Source organism: Coturnix japonica, chromosome 4 (genome assembly GCF_001577835.2).
Source record: "Coturnix japonica isolate 7356 chromosome 4, Coturnix japonica 2.1, whole genome shotgun sequence".
NCBI lineage: Eukaryota > Metazoa > Chordata > Aves > Galliformes > Phasianidae > Coturnix > Coturnix japonica.
In genome coordinates, this window is record NC_029519.1 from 28,431,936 (window position 1) to 28,449,678 (window position 17,743).

At 47.7% G+C, this 17,743-nt stretch overlaps 1 protein-coding gene across 1 annotated transcript in view; it reads right to left on the reverse strand.

The window, feature by feature from the left end:
- The window catches only part of NR3C2 (nuclear receptor subfamily 3 group C member 2), a 188,604-nt gene extending 182,897 nt beyond the window's left edge, over positions 1 to 5,707 (reverse strand). The window contains exon 1 of the mRNA XM_015861097.1: positions 3,933 to 5,707. Coding sequence (XP_015716583.1) covers positions 3,933 to 5,707 — 1,775 coding nt within the window. The remainder of the gene's footprint in view (positions 1 to 3,932) is intronic.
- Between the last annotated feature and the right edge of the window lie 12,036 nt (positions 5,708 to 17,743).

Below are 17,743 nucleotides of genomic sequence, written 5' to 3' on the forward strand. Positions count from 1 at the left end.
TGCAACCTGAAAGTCTGGAAAAGTTCTGAGCAAAACTGCTGCTGAACCACGGGAAACTAGAACTGCATCTGAGTTCTTTTTTTGTCTGTCACCTGTCTCAGCAAGCAACACCTGCAACTATTCATCATCATCCACATGGAGAAAAAGTCTGCACACGGATCTTTACCCCAAACCTCTAAGGCATGGAGATGCACCATCCTCAGGGGTCTTCTTCCCCTTTGGGAGTAACTTTGCACCTGTTCCCAGCATGGGAAGAAAACAGCTTTGGAGGAGATGCTTGGCAAGGTAACACCAGGAGGTGTTACCAGGTAATGGAACCCAACAGTCTGTTTTTTAGCTAAATCTGAAAACTATCCAAATGCAACTGCTTGGAAGAACGCACAGTAGGAACATCAGCCCTCTGTTTCCACCACAACTGCTGAGAACAGCGAGTATGCACACATACATACAAGAGTTAACACGGAAATTAGAGGAAAAAGGCACATTTGCAGAAAAAGCTTTAGGTAAGAGCTAACGCAGCAGAAAGGTCATCCTCCTCAATTTTTACTGTTGTTTCAAGCAACCCTGACATTTTCCTAGGCCATTTTGAAAATTACATAATTGGCACGATCATGGGTCTTAGGCTCATACCCTGATTCAGATGAGCAATCACCTTAAAGCAGATTTCCGTCAATGACATCACACCATCTCACATACCTTATTTTCCAAGCCCGCTTTAATTTTATTTGTTTAAAAACCGCTATTTCTTAGAAATGTCATTCACTGAAGGGGGGCGGGGGGGAAGAGGTCTACACAGAGACACACAGGCATGATTCACCCTCTATTAAAAATAATACATGCTCAGTCTTTTAAAGATACGTTCTGCATGCATATTAACAGAAGCAGCATTTCAAAGGAAATAGGCAAATGTGTTTTTTCACTTGAGAAGCTCTCCTTCCCCAAATCTGGCAGACTGTAATCTTGTAAACAAAGTTCCCACCACCCACCTTAAAGATAACCATAACTGTCCATTATCAAATAAAAATAACTAAAAAAGAAAAAGAGAATGTTCCAGTTGACAGTGGGTACTTGGTCAATAGGAGAGCAAAGTATTTCACATGCCTAAGCTATGTTTGTTTAATACTGTCAGCAATTGTAACTGACTCAAGACAGCACCAATTTAATAAAAGGTGATATTTTATTAGGAAAAGAAAAAAATCTCTAAGAATATTCTAAACATTCTCAGTGTGAAAAGCCTTCTTCACTCCCGGTCACCCAGTCCTTCCCACAATATAAGCTGCATATTAAAGAAGGTACAGTACTGAAGTTCAGACCATAATGCTGTCAAAACGAGATCTCCTCAATGCAGATTACCTACTGACTACAAAGAATCACATAGCCTCTTTTTCACCTTCATTTTAGTCTTTTCTTATGGCATTTTATAATGCAATATATATATACATCAGGAAAAATAAAGATGAAATGGAAGACTTAAAGCACCTGGAACTTTCTATTGCAGGATATGAAGGGTTAATCACAACTTTTAACAACATGAAGGAGGAGTTTTTGTCATTCCTACACCATCTTGACATAGGAAAGATGAAATACCCTTTGGGACACAGCTTAAAACTATGTGTGTTTTATTACAGTACTTCGGAGGATGAACAAACTTAATCATGATTTTCTCTGCTTTAGCTGGAATGTGGCACAGGAATTAAGGATAAAGGTGAAGATGGATTTGAGGCTCATTAGGAAGAGTGAGTTTTTACAAGTCTTTGATTTGTCTCATCAGCAGACAAATGTCTGTATGGGCACCTATGCATTCAAATCTGTACTGCTAAGAGTGACCTCTACATTAATTTATTTTGAAACTTGAAAGGCCTTCACACAGGTCCCCTGCTACATCTGTTAGCACAAAGTCATTGCCAGACAGATTAACAGTAACATTTAGTTAAATAATGAGGCTGAGACAGAGATTTGAAATGATGACACATGTCCTAATCTGAAACACAGATCAGGATGTCTGAAGTGTTGCAACCCTGCATATCTGTACCACCTAAACAGAATTTTGCACGTGCATAATTGCTCTGAGAGGTAAAAACTTCAGAATTTCAATCACGTAAAGCAACAGCTACACTCAGATGCATACCTTGCTAAGATATCAGCTTAAAAAACAATGGAAAGCGCAGTCACATCAGCCCTGTTGACAGATGATTCATTTATGGATCTAGAGGCACAGGTGAGAAGAGCTAACACGGAATAACGTCAGATCAGACGATACTCCTTCAAAAGCCTTAAGCAGAACTGTCATAAAAACGTAACTATGGATGGCCATGCTCCTGAACAGCATTTCCCTGTTTGCCGCTCAGCAGATCACATCCTGCAACAGATGACAACCTTGACTCAATCTGAGCAGCACTTACTCAAACAAGAGCTCTCAGGGGCTGTGGGAGCCAGCTCCCAAGTAAGAGTGCTCAAACACAAAGACAAGCAAGTATTGGGTCTTTGTTTGCAGACAACCCATCATTCTTCTGGTGAACTTTTGCCAGTGTGTAAATAATGCATTTTATGAACATTCTTCTGGCAAAATAACTAGGTGACAGTAACTGCATCTCCTTTGATCCAGGAAGCACATTTGATCCAAGCATAGACGATGACAAACATACAGCTATGTGCAAAGTTCAGCAAGAAGGTGGGGTACAGACTTTTCAATTTCAGCAAGATGTATTAAAAAAAAAAAAAAAAAAGTGTGCTGTCTACAAACAGTACTTGAAATAGACAAAGAAAAAGTCAAGGATGGAGAGCAAACTATTCAAGTAGACTGCAGAGGCACTGGACAGGTCTGAAAGTAATTGCTTCTTCCCCTCCCACCCAAACTCTTGTGAGGATTATCTTCCTAAAAGCACCCTTAGTTTAACCATTATGTTTCTCATTGCAAGCCCATTTTTTTTCCAAAAATATTTTGAATCATACAAGTATTGAGAAAGTACACATCCTCTTCATGCCAATCCAAGAATATGGTAGAAACTGGGCATCTTTTGATGGGGGAAAAATACCAACAAAACAGCCTTGGACAAAATGCAAATTCTCTTACCAACTATTTTGCTGATAGCATAAACCTGGGGTCAGCCAGTTTGACAGATGAGGAGGCTACATAGCTACTCTCGCTCGGTCACACTGCATTTAATAAATGTAAAACTGACTATGCAACTAGACAGCTTATGTAAGTAAGCGTCCTTCATAAAACACATGTACACCTGTTTGTGGAAGTAGTGTGCACTTCCACGTATTGGCCAATACAAATGCTTAGGACACTTGCAAATTACTCTCACCAAAACTTAGGAGATCAGTTCATCCATTTTTCCCTTTCAAATGCGTCAAGTTTTAACAGCCCTCCTCCTTCTGGAGGCATTTTTCTATATATACAAACCAAATGTTCCTACAGTTACAATACAGAAATAATATGTTGCCACAGGCTCATAAGGTTTAGTTTTCAAATTTAACCAGTTGTAGCCCAGTGCAAAATTAGAGCCACACAGCTCTACAAAAATGGATTCCTGACATTACTGTCCGATCCTCATCTCACCATTTCACCTGAGTTGCAACACATCTAAGCACCAGCTTAGGAAGAATACCCTCTATTGGACACAGAAGAGCAGGTTTTTTTTACTAACCTCTCATTATGAGAAAGACAACATTCGTAGTAGTAAGAGCTCATAAACATAATAACGCAACACTTTCAAATCTAATAATAGAATATGCTCTTTTCAAATACTAAAGCTTTTATTAAATCCATAGCAAACTACAGCAAACAACTAGCAAATCTAATAGTAAGAACTGAAATGCAAGCACAGAATTACACATCAACTTGAGAAATACCACCCTAGACCTCATTTTAATTCACACCTCATGGAAAAGGGAGGGGAGAAAAAAGTAGCAGTTTGCTCACTTACCTGGACACATTTTCTGGAATGTAGTCTAGAACTGGATACCCATCACTTCTTCTGGACGCCAGCTCCGAATGCGATTTCCAGGTCTCCACTAGCGTGCTGACGGGAGGGAAGGAGCTCAAGTGCTGAAATGCTTGCTCTCTAGCAACAGGCCGTGACAGAGATATCGTGCCCTGGGCACCGATCCTGTAGTGAAATGACTGTCCACCTGAATTTACACCAACAATGGCAGAGGATGGTATGCTACTGTCTTGGTAATAGCTGCCATCATCAGGCTCCTGCTTAATCCCCACAGGGAGGCCTGGATTTGGAAAACCGCTACCTTCACAATTGCTATCAAAGGAAGAAACAGGTGGTCCTAAAATCCCAGAAAGAGAGTAGTAGTCTTTGTCATCCATGAAAGAAAAATATGAGCCATCTGTAAATGGAAAAGGATTTACTGTTTGATTCCCTTTAAAAGAGGCACCGGAACAAGGATGTTTAGCTGACTCTTGCTTCACTGGTACCGAAAATGGGCAATCAGAACTTATTTTACTGTTTTCTCCAATGCACGCGCTACCGAATGAACCATCTGGTTCGGGTTTTATGAACTGAACAAGGTTCATCTGGCTGTTGTTTGAGATGGCATTCTCCATTTCCTCCATTTTGGGAAATGGGATTTCTTGAGCACCCTTGTCTTTTGCTTCTGGACTGGGAACAGTATCTTGGCTTCTGCTAGGTCCAGCCGGCGTGCTGGAAGCAGGGAATCCTAGAGAGCTGTTGACTGGGCTACAGATCGAAGATCCCCCCACAGTGCTAACCGCTGGGCTGGAGCGAGTGGACCTGTTGTTGGCATTGGAAGGGCTGGCAATAGAGCTTCTTGAGTTCAGGTTTGCAGGGCTGGACACAGAAGACCGCATAGTGATATTGTTAGGACTGGAGACGGGAGATTTCACGCTGCAGTGACTGGGAGGACTAGAAATTGGTGATTTCATGCTACTTATAGGGCTAGAAAGTGGAGACCCTACGTTGCTAACATGAGCGGGGCTGTGCAACATGGACCCCCGGTTCTCAACGTTGGGTGATCGTGACAAGGGAGTTCCCTGCCCAATGGGGCTGTGCATAGCAAAGTTCCCAAAGTTAGCAGTAGTTGAGGACACTGAGTTAACACCAGCAGGACTACACACTGAGGAAGCCATGTTCTGAGGACTGCAGCCTGAGGGACTTTTCTCTTGACACACGATGGGGCTTTTGACAACAGCGTGCATGGCACCGCCATTCATGGCGCTTCCTGAGTCCGCCATCAGGGACCGCAGGGGCCTACTGGGGCTGTGCATGGGAGAGGAACAGTGGCCGTTCTCCTTGTAGAGCTTCACCAGCTGCTCCATGTTCTGGTAGATCTTACCCGGGCTCCCCTGGTTCTGCTGCTCATATGGGTAGTCGGCATCTCGGATCGAATCCATATACAAACCCATGGATTCAGCCACCGTCGCTGACAGTTCCTTTGACTCTGTTTCAGTTTTGATGTCAGAGGGCAGAACAGCGGGATGGCTGCTGTCCTGCTGCAGGCAAGAGAGAAGCTCAGGTTTTTCCTTGCTTCCTGGAGCACTGCTGTTTGCAAAGGTGCCGGCAGCACAGCTCACATTCACAATCTCCATATAGTTACTGGCCTCAGCCTGCTCTCCAGGACCTAGGGAAGAATACTCCACAGACTGAGGAACTTGACCCCACCGTCTCTCCATATCTAAGCCTTCAGGGTAGCTGTGATATCCTTTTGTCTCCATAACTAGTAAAGACATGAACAAATAGGAAAAAAAAAAAAAAAAAAAAAAGAAGAAAAAGAGAGAAATTAATAAGTGGCAGGACAGTGCAATTTACTAAGGAAATTTCCTAATTTCCTAAGGAAACAAGGCATATCCGCTCACTCTGTCTATCCCTGTCTGTCTGCTTGCCAGCCCCGCTTCCCGCCCCATCAATCTCTTCTCAACCATACCGTGGGAAAAGGTCTCACAGATAAGACAGTCCGACAGGCTCTCAAACAAAGATGACCAGCCATCAAAAAGGACCCAAATTCTTGCCTGAAAGCTTATGCTGGACAGTGCCAGCCCAACCCTGCAGCACCACCAAAGACCTCATGCTGCCATGTTACAGGGACAGCAAAGCAGCAGGGGCTGGTGCTGTTCAAAGGTTTCTCTTGATTTTCCAGTGCTGTAAGCGATGCTTTGAAGGAAAGCTGTGGTTCTATGGGGCTGGGAGCCAAGCTTTCAGAGCCCCACTGTGGGATATGGAAAGACAAGCTGAACAAGGAGAGAAGCCCCAAAGAAGTTCCCACACAGAAGAAGGGGATGATGAAGGGCTGCAGGGTCTGCAACCCCATCAACCTCCATGGTAGGCAGCAAGAGGAATGCATAAAGGAAAGTGAACCTCCTTCTAAGAAGTGGCCCTACAAAGCCTCCCACCCAGCACAGCACTCTCCCTAGGCATTGCTGCTCTCTGAGTGGTCATGCATGCATTATTCTGGAAGAATTCTGTTATTCTGAAAATCACATCTAGGTAACATTTTAAACAACAGGCTCATCATCTTGTCAGAACTGTAGAAAGTCGAGTGCCAATACTTATAATATCAGCATTACATAAAGACTTTTTCCCCCTTTCAAAATGCACTAGTTTAACACTGTGCTTAACCACCTCATTTAGCACCGCTTAAAAACTATTTCTTTTTTAAGCAACCTTGTAAAAACAAAAATAAAACAAAGAAAAACCTTCAAGGGAAAGGCTCCAACACTCCTTAGGGCTACGGCCCTATGCCCACAATCCTGCCAGGCACAAACGCTATCAGAACATCATCCTGTGGACCCAATCCCATATACCTACAGTCGCAAATCTCCGACCAGAAGTGCTCGCTTTCGCACAAAGTCACTTCTAGACCATCACTTACCCCTCACGTTAAGTGCTGAGCAAGCCTAATTCCTACAGAAATCAATGGCGGCCGCGAGCGACCGCCACTTCGGAACCCCGGGAGCTCGGGGAGGGTCAGCACCGGGATGGCAGCGCCCCGCAGCCCCCGCAGGCAGCGGCACGGTGCGGGGCCGCTCCGACACAGGCCCGGAGCTGCGGGAGCGCTGTGGCGCTGGGTTAGCGATCTCCTTCGCAGCAGCAAGCCTCAAAACTTCGTACAGAATCAATAGGCGAGCGTGCTTCAGAACTTTAACGGATGGAAATCTGGGTCACTCCATGGGAAAAGGAAAAAAAAAAAAAAAAAGAAGAAGAAAAAAAATTCCCCCTCTCTTTCCCCCCGGTCCTGCGCTACCGAAGAGACAGGAGCGATCCTGCGCGGCTGGTGGAGCGGCAGGGCGCCGGGCTCCAAGTAGCGCGGTGAATCGCGGCGGGGGAAGCGGCAGGCGGCGCGGGGCTGGTGGCGGGACCACCTCGCGGTGCGGCCCCCCTCCCTTAGAGCTGGCCTCTCCTCGCCGCCCCGCGCGCGGCCATTTGCGATCCCCCCCCCCGCGCACCGCGACCCGCCGGCGTGAAACGGGGCTCGAGACGACCGCGATACGTAAGAACCTTCTCACAAATCAAAGAACCGCGAGTCGCCACGCGGGGGTCCCCGCTCCCCCCGAGGGTCACCCGTCCCCGAGCGGGACCCGCGTTAAGTTTCGCTCCCGGCCCCCCGCCGCCGTTGCCGTTTCACGGCGCTCGTTTCGCCGCCGCCCGCCCGGCGGAGCATCCCCGCGTCCCCCAGCCCCCCCCGCCCGCTCCTCCCGGGGGCCCCGGGGCCGCGCCCCCGCCCGCGGTACCTGTTGCCGCCGAGGGAGGGAAAAGGAGGAGGAGGAGGGAAGAGGAGGGAGGGAGAGAGGGCGGGCGGAGCGGCGCGGGGCGGCCACCCGGCCCCTGCCCGCCCGCCCGAGGCGCGCCGCGCCGCCCGGTGTCACGGCGCGGCACCCGGGAGGGGACGGGAAAAGGTGCCAAGTCCTTTAAAAACATGTCACATGCCCGCAAGTTCAAGTTTACGTCCCGGCGCCGCGCGCTCCCATTGGCAGAGCGGAGCGCGGCGGGGGCCAGGCCGGAGCCCCATTGGCCGCGCGGCGCCGTCACTCAGCCGCCGGGCGACATGACTGATACAAAGTTGCTGCGACACAGGCGGCAGCCGCAGCTTCTTAAAGCCGCAGGGCGCCGCGCCCCGGGACGGAGCGGGGCCGGGCTGCGAGGGGCGGCGCGGGGTCGGAGGGGAGGTGGGGGGCAGCGGGAGGTGGGTCCGCCCGGGGCTGGGGGACCGAAGCGAGACGGCGGGGCCGAGCGTCATCCCGGCGCCGGCCCTGGTTTTCCGCGTTTCGGCGGATCCGAGCGGTGCCGGTGCAGGGATGGGTTAAAAAACATCAAATGATAAAGAAATAAATAAAAAAAAAGGGGGGAAGAGGGGGAAAAATTGGAAAAAAAAAAAAAAAAAAGCGGCGGCGGCGGCAGAGCGCACCGAGCCTCAAGGACTCGTCCTCTGCCCGCCGCTCCCGCGCGCATCCCGCCCGGCGCTGCCTTTTGCCAGGGAGACGCGAGGAGAGCAAAGTTTGAGCCCCGCGCTGCCCCCCGCCCCGCGTCCGACGTCTCCCATCCCTCCTTCCCCAGCGCCCGCCGCCCCCCGCCCCGCGTCCCGCCCGGGAGAGGCCGTCGGGGCGCCCCGCACCTCCGCCCGCAGCCGCGTCCTCCGCGCTGCGCCCATCCACGCGCGCTGCCCGGAGCCGCCGCCGTCACGCGGCCTCGTCCCTCCTCCCCGAGAAGTTTTCGGGCCGCGGCCGCGACCTGGATAACGCGCGGGGTCCGCGCTGCACTCACCTCCCTACGACATGGTGCTGGTGGCGGTGGCGGCGGCAGGAGGAGGCGCGGCCCCCGGCTGCTGCCAGCGAACCATCCGACAGCGAACGCGCACCGGCTCCGGGAGGGGGGAAAAAGAAACAGAGGGGATTTGGGGAGCGCGCGGCGGAGCGGGCGCGGAGGGGCTGCGGTGCGGCGGGCGGACAGCTCCCACCATGGACGCCTGAGGTGGGTGGGTGTTCCCGCGGGTCACACCCTCGCCCGGCGGCGGAGGGGAGCGGGGGGTGGATCCAGGAGCGGGGAGGGGGTGAGGAGAGAGAAAGCGGGGGGGAGGAGGGGGAAGGGAGACCCCTCAAAAAAAAAAAAAAAAAAAGAAAAAAGCCAAGGGAATAATGATAAGAATAATTAAAAAAAAAAAAAAAAAAAGCAGCAAACTTATGTCATTCCAGGTAAAACTCCCATCTGCGCCACCAAGGAGCGGGAGGGAGGGGAGCGTTGAGGGTGTAAACTTTTTCCTCCCCCCGGTCCCGCCCGGCCCCTCGCAAAGCCCCGCGGCCGCGCCGCCCCCTCCCGCGCCACCCCGGCGCTCCCGGCGGCACCCGGCGGCGCGGCGCCGCGGGGTTCCTCACGCACGGAGCCGCCGCCGCCGCGGTTCCTGGTTCGCGGAGCCGCCGGAGGAAGGGAAGGAGGGCGGGAGGCAGGGCGGGCGGCACCGGGGGAGGAGTGTCTCCGCGCCCTTCCTCCGGCGGAGCGGCTCTCCCGGGCCTGGCGGCGGCACGGAGCCCCCCGGCGGGCTGCGGGCTGCGGGTTGCGGGCGCGGCGCTCCGCGGGGTCGGGATGTGCGGGAGGCGGCACCGCACCGCACTTCGGGGTCGGGCGGGCGCGGGGCTCAGCGCTCACATCTGTGCGGGGCTTTGCATTCATATTCCCGTCGTGGCTGAGATGTTTCCACGCGGATTATTATTGGGAAGTTCGGGGCGTTGCGCGTTTCTTCCTTTAAACATCCTAAAAAAATAAAAGGAAGCGGCGGAGGGAGGGACGCGGCCGCGCCGTGCTCCCGGGCGGAGGGCTGCCCGCCCCTACCTGCGGCACGGGGCCTGAGGCCAGCGGCGCTCCATCCGCCGCTGTCCGCAGCCGTCAAACTTTGCGGGAACTTGATCGATGCGGAACGGGGAGGCACGCGGTGCTGCCGGGGCTGGGCTGCGAGATAACAGCGCGCTCGGGAGCTTAATTTCACAATTAGTTTTCCGTATTATTGGAAGCAAATCATATTTCACTGTGCCTACACCAGCGCGCTATTTTTAGCCAGAATGTCGCTTAAAAGGAGGAACCTAGCGAGATGTATTATCGAGCAGAACGCGAACAATTCCCTCTGTTTCCTCGCCCCGTGCCACGCAGCTGCTATGGAGCTCGGGTCGCTCCCAGCCCGGCTCCGGTGCCCTCCGGGGCAGAGGGCAGTGCCCGCCCGCAGGGACCCCCGGCAGTGCCGGCCCGCTCGGTGCCGCGCACAGCAGCGCAGTGCTGGGCCGAGGGTCGTGTTGCTTTGTCTTACCCTTCCTGCCATTCTTTTGGGGTTTAATTTAATTTTTCAGGGCAAAGGTATAAATCCAAAGAGCAGCTGGAATGCTTGGAGGTAGTCTCAACACTACTGGTGTGTAACTATGATTATTATTGTTGAGCAAATAAGAGTTTTGAGGTAACGTTCCTAATGCTTTGGTACCAAATGCTTCCTCCCCCCTCCCCCCCATTTTTCCCTATCCCTGCAGCGAGATGGCAGCTGGAGGGGCAGAGTGTCTGCCTGGCGTGCACAGGATGCTTGCAGACTTTGTGCAGATTCGGTGCAAACCTCATTTGTTTTCTGCCCGCAGTTCGCAGGAGCACTCCGCTTTTTAGTGGTTGACACTGCAGCTATTTTTAGCAGCATTTTAACAGCTGTCACTAACAACCAAGATCTCATCTTGAGCAGGGAAGGGAGATTATCTGTTTTATTTAAAATATATATATATATTAAAAAATCAAACGACGTAATTGCCAGATTAAAAAATGCAATTTAGATCTTTATCTGTCAAGAGAAAAGGCTATCTGTTCCCATTATGCCAATCCCATAAAAAAAGGTCCTATGGTGGGCTTGATAAAATAATGACTGACACCTACCAGACTGGGAAATACTGCTGTTCCATAGATAGATGTACAAATGTATAAACAGCACTTGCAAATTCTGCTCGGAGTGGCCCTGTGGCCACTCCTGCTGCTGTGTCACGGCGTGGGAATGGGCAGTGCTCTCCAGGTGGTCCAGGGAGCAGCAAACTCTCACAGGAGAGCTCCCTTCCCGGGCTCTGGATGGAGGTCAGCCTATGTCAGCCACATAGCAGGGAGCAGCGGGCACACTGGGGTAAGGCACTCTGCAGCAGATGTCATCCCTGTTCCAAAGATAGTGGCAAATTTGCCCTGGATAATGCAATGCTGAACAAGATAACTCGGCAAGCGCCAAGCATTACCTCCTCCCCTGCTCGCAAAGCCAGTGACTTTGCACTGTGAAAGCAGCCTACTGTACTGCCTTGCTTAGAGGTCATGTGCCCTATTTTGAGAACTGAACCAAAGCGGATGAAGTTTTGAGCCGTGTCCAAGTGAGGCAGCTGGGCATTTCCCACTGCTCCCGGCCCCAGCGAAGCAGGCAGTCACGTGCTGTGATGGACAAGTCCTTCAGCTGAGAATTAACTTTGATGCTGCTCACCTCACCGGTGACTGCATGAGATGCGTAGCTGGCTGGGGATCACTTTTCAGAAGGACTGCAGCCAACTTTGTGTGGATGCGGTGGAGCAGAGGTTGCTTTCCCAGTACCACTGGTGCCACTGTCCCAAGAGCACCCCCCAGCCCGCCGGCTCCCCAGCTCTCTGCACTGAACACCTGGCTTCCCAGGCACAGCAAAAGCCTTCCAAACCTGACACAAGCCCTGGAAAAACGCAGGTAAACATGTCTCTCTATGGCACGCTTTTGCGCTCCTGGGTATCAATATTTTATCTGTTTAGTCCAGTTTTGAGCAATTTTATTTTCTAATTATGGCTAAGTCTTTTAGCTGAGCAACAGAACATGTTCCCTTTTAACCTGCTTCTTTCTTTCCTTTCTTCTTTTTTTTTCCTTTTTTTTTTTTTTTTTTTTTTTTTTTAATGCTTCTTAATGGCCCATGTTATAACTGCGGTTGAACCACATCTAAGTATAGTACAATTGCATTTCTAATGCATATTGGCATTAGAGACTACTTGCTTGTGTGAAGGGCCAAGATGCACATTTGAAAGCATGGGTTTCCAATATGTTTTAAATCACGTTTTTTTATTGATGATCATCACTGATAGTTTCATCTGGTTCAAAATGAAAATGTCTCACAAGGAATTACATGTTTTGAATTACAGGTCTTGTTGACAGGGGTTGGGTAAATGAAGCACGAGTAATAACACACAGGCGGCACTTTGTATATTTTGTAGCTTTAATACTGTTGTATCTATCTGCGTTGTTTATATTCATCCTCCAGCTTGTTTATTGCTTGCGCTATTACTTGTGAGAAAAAGTAACCTGATAAAAGCACAACGCTAAAAAAAATGTCACTACCAGAGAACTCAGACTTATCTCAATAGTAATGAATTCCCAACTATAAAAGGCAGTGGCGGCTAATTGTATCTTAATATTTATCTACTTCCTACTGGCATTTTTACAATATCAAATGGTAGCTCATACCATAATCTGATTAAAATTTTGAAGTAACCATAATAGCACTGCACCTTTGCCAAAAATCCAGACATAGTCTTTAACAGCAGTAAAAATAAGAGAGCGAAGAACACCCTCCAGCACTTAATAAACATATCAAATGCAAATTGAAGGAAATTATTTTATCACTCTATAGGCTAGTTAATTTTGATGATTACTCACGGTTCTGGTAGAAATATATGCGAAGAACAAGTTACTACCAAAACTGTCATGACACCAAGGCCGTAAGTAGAATTTGAAGCTTGCTGCTCTGAGGAAATTACATTTCTGATTAAATGAAGGTGCAGATTTAAATCTTCAACAGCAAAAGGAGAATTCTTCTGCAGTTTTCCCCATTCTTCCATAATCCTGAAATTTCCTGCTCTTCTCATGCAGGCTGTGGTCCAACTAGAGGATCTATTCAGTGTGCCACCAAATATCCAGTCCAAACTGGGCAGCTGATCTCACATGGCAGGGAGGGTTGTTCTGTGTCAGATGCATGTTGATATATACAGATTTGACTGAAAAAGAATACATTTTCCCCCAAGGATCTGTAATTTGATGTTCTAGGAAAGTACCATGCTGTTAAAGATGCCAGGATTCCTAGCTTGTATCAGGTGATCCTAGCTTGTGTGGTGAGCATGACTAGGGAAGTCATCCTGCCCCTGTACTCGGCAGGTGAGACCTCACCTTGAGTACTGTGTTCAGCTTTGAGCACCTCAGTACAGAAAGGATGTTGAGATGCCAGAACAGGTCCAAAGAAGGGCAGCAAGGCTTGTGAAGGCCTTGGAGAATGTGCCCTGTGAGAAGAGACTGAAGGAACTGGGGCTGTTTAGTCTGGGGAAGAGGAGGCTGAGGGGAGACCTTATTGCTCTCTTCCAATACCTGAAAGGTGCTTACAGCAAGGTGCTTCTCACTGGTGACAGGTGGCAGGATGAGGGGAAAAGGCCTCAAGTTGCACCAGGGTAAGTTTAGGATGGATATCAGGAAAAACTTCTTTATAGAAAGGGTTTTTAGCACTAGAATAGGCTCCCCAGGGGGGTGGTTGAGTCACCACCCCTGGATGTGTTTAAAAACCATTTGGATGTGATGCTCAGGGACATGATTTAGCGGAGGGTTGTTAGAATTATGTAGTATGGTTAGGCTGTGGTTGGACTGATGGTCTTCAAGGTCTTTTCCTACCTGAGCAATTCTATGATTCTGTGATTTATTTGTTGGGCCTAGACTAGTGCTCTGGTAATCCAGGGTGATGCACTACAGAGTCTTCCCACTGTCTTCTCTGACACTTGATCCACAAGCCAGAGAGGATTACAGCGTGGCACAAATTTTTACATGTTCAGCAGGTTGGTCTCTACTAGTCCCTAGCATTAGCAAGTAAACTAAGTGACTCTCCTGTAAGAAGAAGCACCCTTACCAAAACAGCTGCATGGCCATGGTTTATTCTCTTTTGTGAGCCTGACAGTGGCCCATGTTGGTTTTAAGAAACGATGCTGCCCGTGCATCTGTGCTTGTACAATGCTGGCTTCTGCAGCAGCCATGCAGACATATTAAGAGCTCAGGAGAGCCCATTTTATAGGCAGGAGTAGAGTAATGAAGGATCTGTCTGAGATCACCTCAGGAGGCCATGACAAAGCCTGGTACTTCCTAAATCCCAGCTTGCTGCCTTTTGTCACAGGAATGTTTCCTCTTCAGCCATTGCCTTCCCAAGTGTGCTACATGAACATGAATGACATATGGCTAAAAACACATTTGATTGTTGTCTGCAAAAGGGAAACACACTGGGATCTGTTTGAACGCATTCATTATTGAAATGAATGTAGAAAACTCACATTGTCAGGGCTTTTTGCCTTACAGATTAGCAGCAGTCACCGAAGTCTGACATTACCTTGCCTGCTCAAAGCTGGTCAGAAGAAGCGCATTCCACGAACGTGCAAGAATTTCTGGCATGAATTCTTGTACATGCACATTTACATTTTGGCTTCTGCGCATGCTGTTCTTGAAATTGCCACTTTGAACTCTGTTTTTTTGTGAGTAATTCCAACAATAAAATTCAGGCCCTCATATATACATGAAAAGCAAGCACAAAAGAGGCAGGAACAGAGCCAAATGAAAGTAGTTTTAAATGTTTTTCTTTATTTTGTATTGCACTCATAGCTCTGGCTAGACTGTGATAAAGTAAAAATTATGCACCCCACTCAAGACTTCTAAAGGAAGATCAGCCAAGACTCAGAGGAAATCTTGTTTATTTAAGAGTCAAAGTTGGTCCAGGGCAGGAATGACAAAGAGTTTAGCCAACCAGCATGTTTCAGTTTTGTCTTCTATGCATGACTTAACGTTGAAAAATAAAGCCTATCTGATTTTTGTGTGTGTGTGTGTTAGACAGCTACACAGAAGACATCACTGCTTTGTAATGTAAGATGATATACTGGATTTTTTTTTTCATCAAGTCTCTTCAGTTCTCTTCTAGGCAAAGGACAGCTGCTGTTGTGATGTGAGTCTCACAGATGAGCTTCACTTTTCAAGTCCTAAGCATTGCTCATTTCAGTAAGAAGAAAGTATAGAAATAATGAAAAGAAACATGTGAAAATATATTTTTAGTGCTACTGAGCAGTGTTTGTAGTGTTTACATTACTTCAATATAATTGCAGCAGTGGTGATTGTAACATGGTTTGCACCATTAGGACAGAAGGGAGTAGACCTTCTTTGCTGAGAGTCACAGAAAGTGAATAAATAAAGCAAACATTTTTACTGCAGAGCCTATGCTGAAGGGTGTCTAGTTCTAATCTTCCTTGTAAACCCAGTGTGGAGAGTAAATGAGTCCTAGGGATTGTCACTCCTTGTTGATCATCAGTGGGCGTAGATGCAGTTGATGTAGAGGTCTATGACTCACTGAGCTTGCTGAGGTGAAACCAGAAAGGAGTAGATAATTGTACCATTGTGAAGAAGATTATCACAGATTGATTACAGAAAAAAAAAAAACAAAAAAACCACCCTCTAATGGTGCCATGACTTTTGGGAAGTTGAATAAGTAATGGGACCAAAAGTGATGATTTTATGTCACAGAGTGGCAAAGTGTCCTCTTTAATTGATCCATTTTAATCAAATGTGCCAGAAAGACTTGCAGGACAGAAGATGTAATAGGTCAAAACATGCTAAGGTACTTCCCTATGCCAGTTCTGATTAAAATAAAGACAGGTCCAAGAGATAAAGTGAGATAAGCAAGACGTTTCTGAATCCATAAAGAATTGGAATACTTCGTCAAAGAGGTGATGTGACTTCCTGTTTTATATACAAAAAGAATACTGAATTCAAGATTACCCAGTCTGGTTTTATACTCCATAAAATAAAAATTAAGGAAGAGGAATTACAGGTAATTCAGATTGATATGAACACTTTGAGTACACACAGCAGTATGAGAAGGGCATCTATGTTTGAGGGATAATGAAAATTAATGTGCTGCTACATAATCCATAAAATGTGTATATAAAATATAGAAAATATGTTTGCAATTGAGAGTTGAAGTAGCAATGGTATAAAACAATATGCACCTTTGTAGAGTGCATGAAACTTGGCAGGGTGGTTTTCATGCTAATAAAGAGATTATGAGGCCCCGATCCCTCCGGGGATGAAGCATCCACAGCTTCTCTGGGCAACCTGTGCTAGTGCCTCACCCCTCTACGTTGATGTGAGAAGACTCAGCATCCTGGCCAGGAGGGCAGGAATGTGTTTGGTTTCCAGCTTGTCCCTCTCCCTGTGAGTCCTCTTCACCTGCAGTGCCTAGAGAGTCAACTGTGAGACAAAGCTTTGCATCTGTGGTGGGTGAGGTTACTATGGGGTGTGAGCTGGGACTAAATAGGATAGAAGATTTGAGGCTCTTCCAAACTGTGTCCCAGTGACCTTAGTAAGGGATAAGACATGACAGTCTTGTTGTAGATCAGTCCAAAGAGCTGTTCAAAGAACCCTTAGTTCAAGATGACATATAAAACAGTCAGTCAAAACCAGAGCAATGTATCTCCTCCATCCTCCTTTGCCTCTTTTTCTCCAGCTCTTTGCACTCCTGTAAAACTGAAAAGGGGAAGGCTGCAGATGAACATCACAAATCTTTGCCAAAGACCATCTGTAAATGACAGCGTATGCCTTCAAGTGTGTTCAGTGGTTATTCCTTGTTTGATGCAGCAATGGCCACATAATTATGTTGCTTCAGGGCTTGCTAGAACATAATATTAAATCTGATTCCACTTATTGCTGTGCATCCCTGCTATTTTTACTTGTTGGATTTAAAGTTAATAATATTTTGACATTATCTCTGTTTCAGGTAAATGAATATCTTCTTTTCAGAGACAGTGGGTTTTCCATGAGAAAAAACTAAGAGATTTGTCCTACAGATTGAAATGGGTACCGTTTCAAATACGTTCAAAGCGTTGCACATCACAAGAAAAGCTTAATACCACAAAGACTCTGATAAAAGCAATGAAAGACACAATGGAAGTTACTGTAAGGCAACAGCGCAGGGTCACAGAGTACCTAAGTTTGTGCATGGATCCCAATAGGGTCCCTTATGCTATCAGGGCTGCAGACACATCTGGAGACAAGAAGCTTCACTCCATTAGGATGGTAAAAAGAAAAAACAAAACAAACAAACATATTAGGAGCGTGAAACTGAGCAGGCTGAAAGGCTTCCAGTTAGGCTTGAAAGTTTATCAAAGTGTTGGTTAAATCTGACAGCTCTGGTGGATCAGATTTTGCAGTGTGTTACAAGGATGGACAGTGATCAGAAAAATGGGTGAGCCAGAGAACTGTGAGATATCACTTCACTGAATTTTCCCCTTAGCATTAACATAAGTCAGCTGGCGCTGGCACTGTCACATGTGAGTGTTCATTTCTGTGAGGGACAGTGGTAGTACAGATGGCAGTATCACTGGTATTTGACTGTGATTTGAGCTTGATGTACCTCAGGGTGTCTCACTGTGTACTTGCAGAGGCTGACAAGTGATTCAGGGACCAGCAGTGCATCTGCTGAGCTGGGCCATCCTGAGGGAAGCAGCCAAAAGCCCCAGGAAGAAGGAGGTAGCGTGCTTTGCAGGTGGTAGGACAGCATCTCTGACACATGGCTTACCCTACAGGTTGCCATCAGCTCCGGGCCCTTTGCTGCAGATGAGCAGGATTTCCTGCCTCATGCAGGAGATTTCTGCTGAGGAAGCTCTCAGGTTGATAATGTGTGTGCATCTTCTTTGGGAATGTACCCTGAAAAGAGCTAAACAAAGAGGTAAAACAAGTTGGAGTACCTA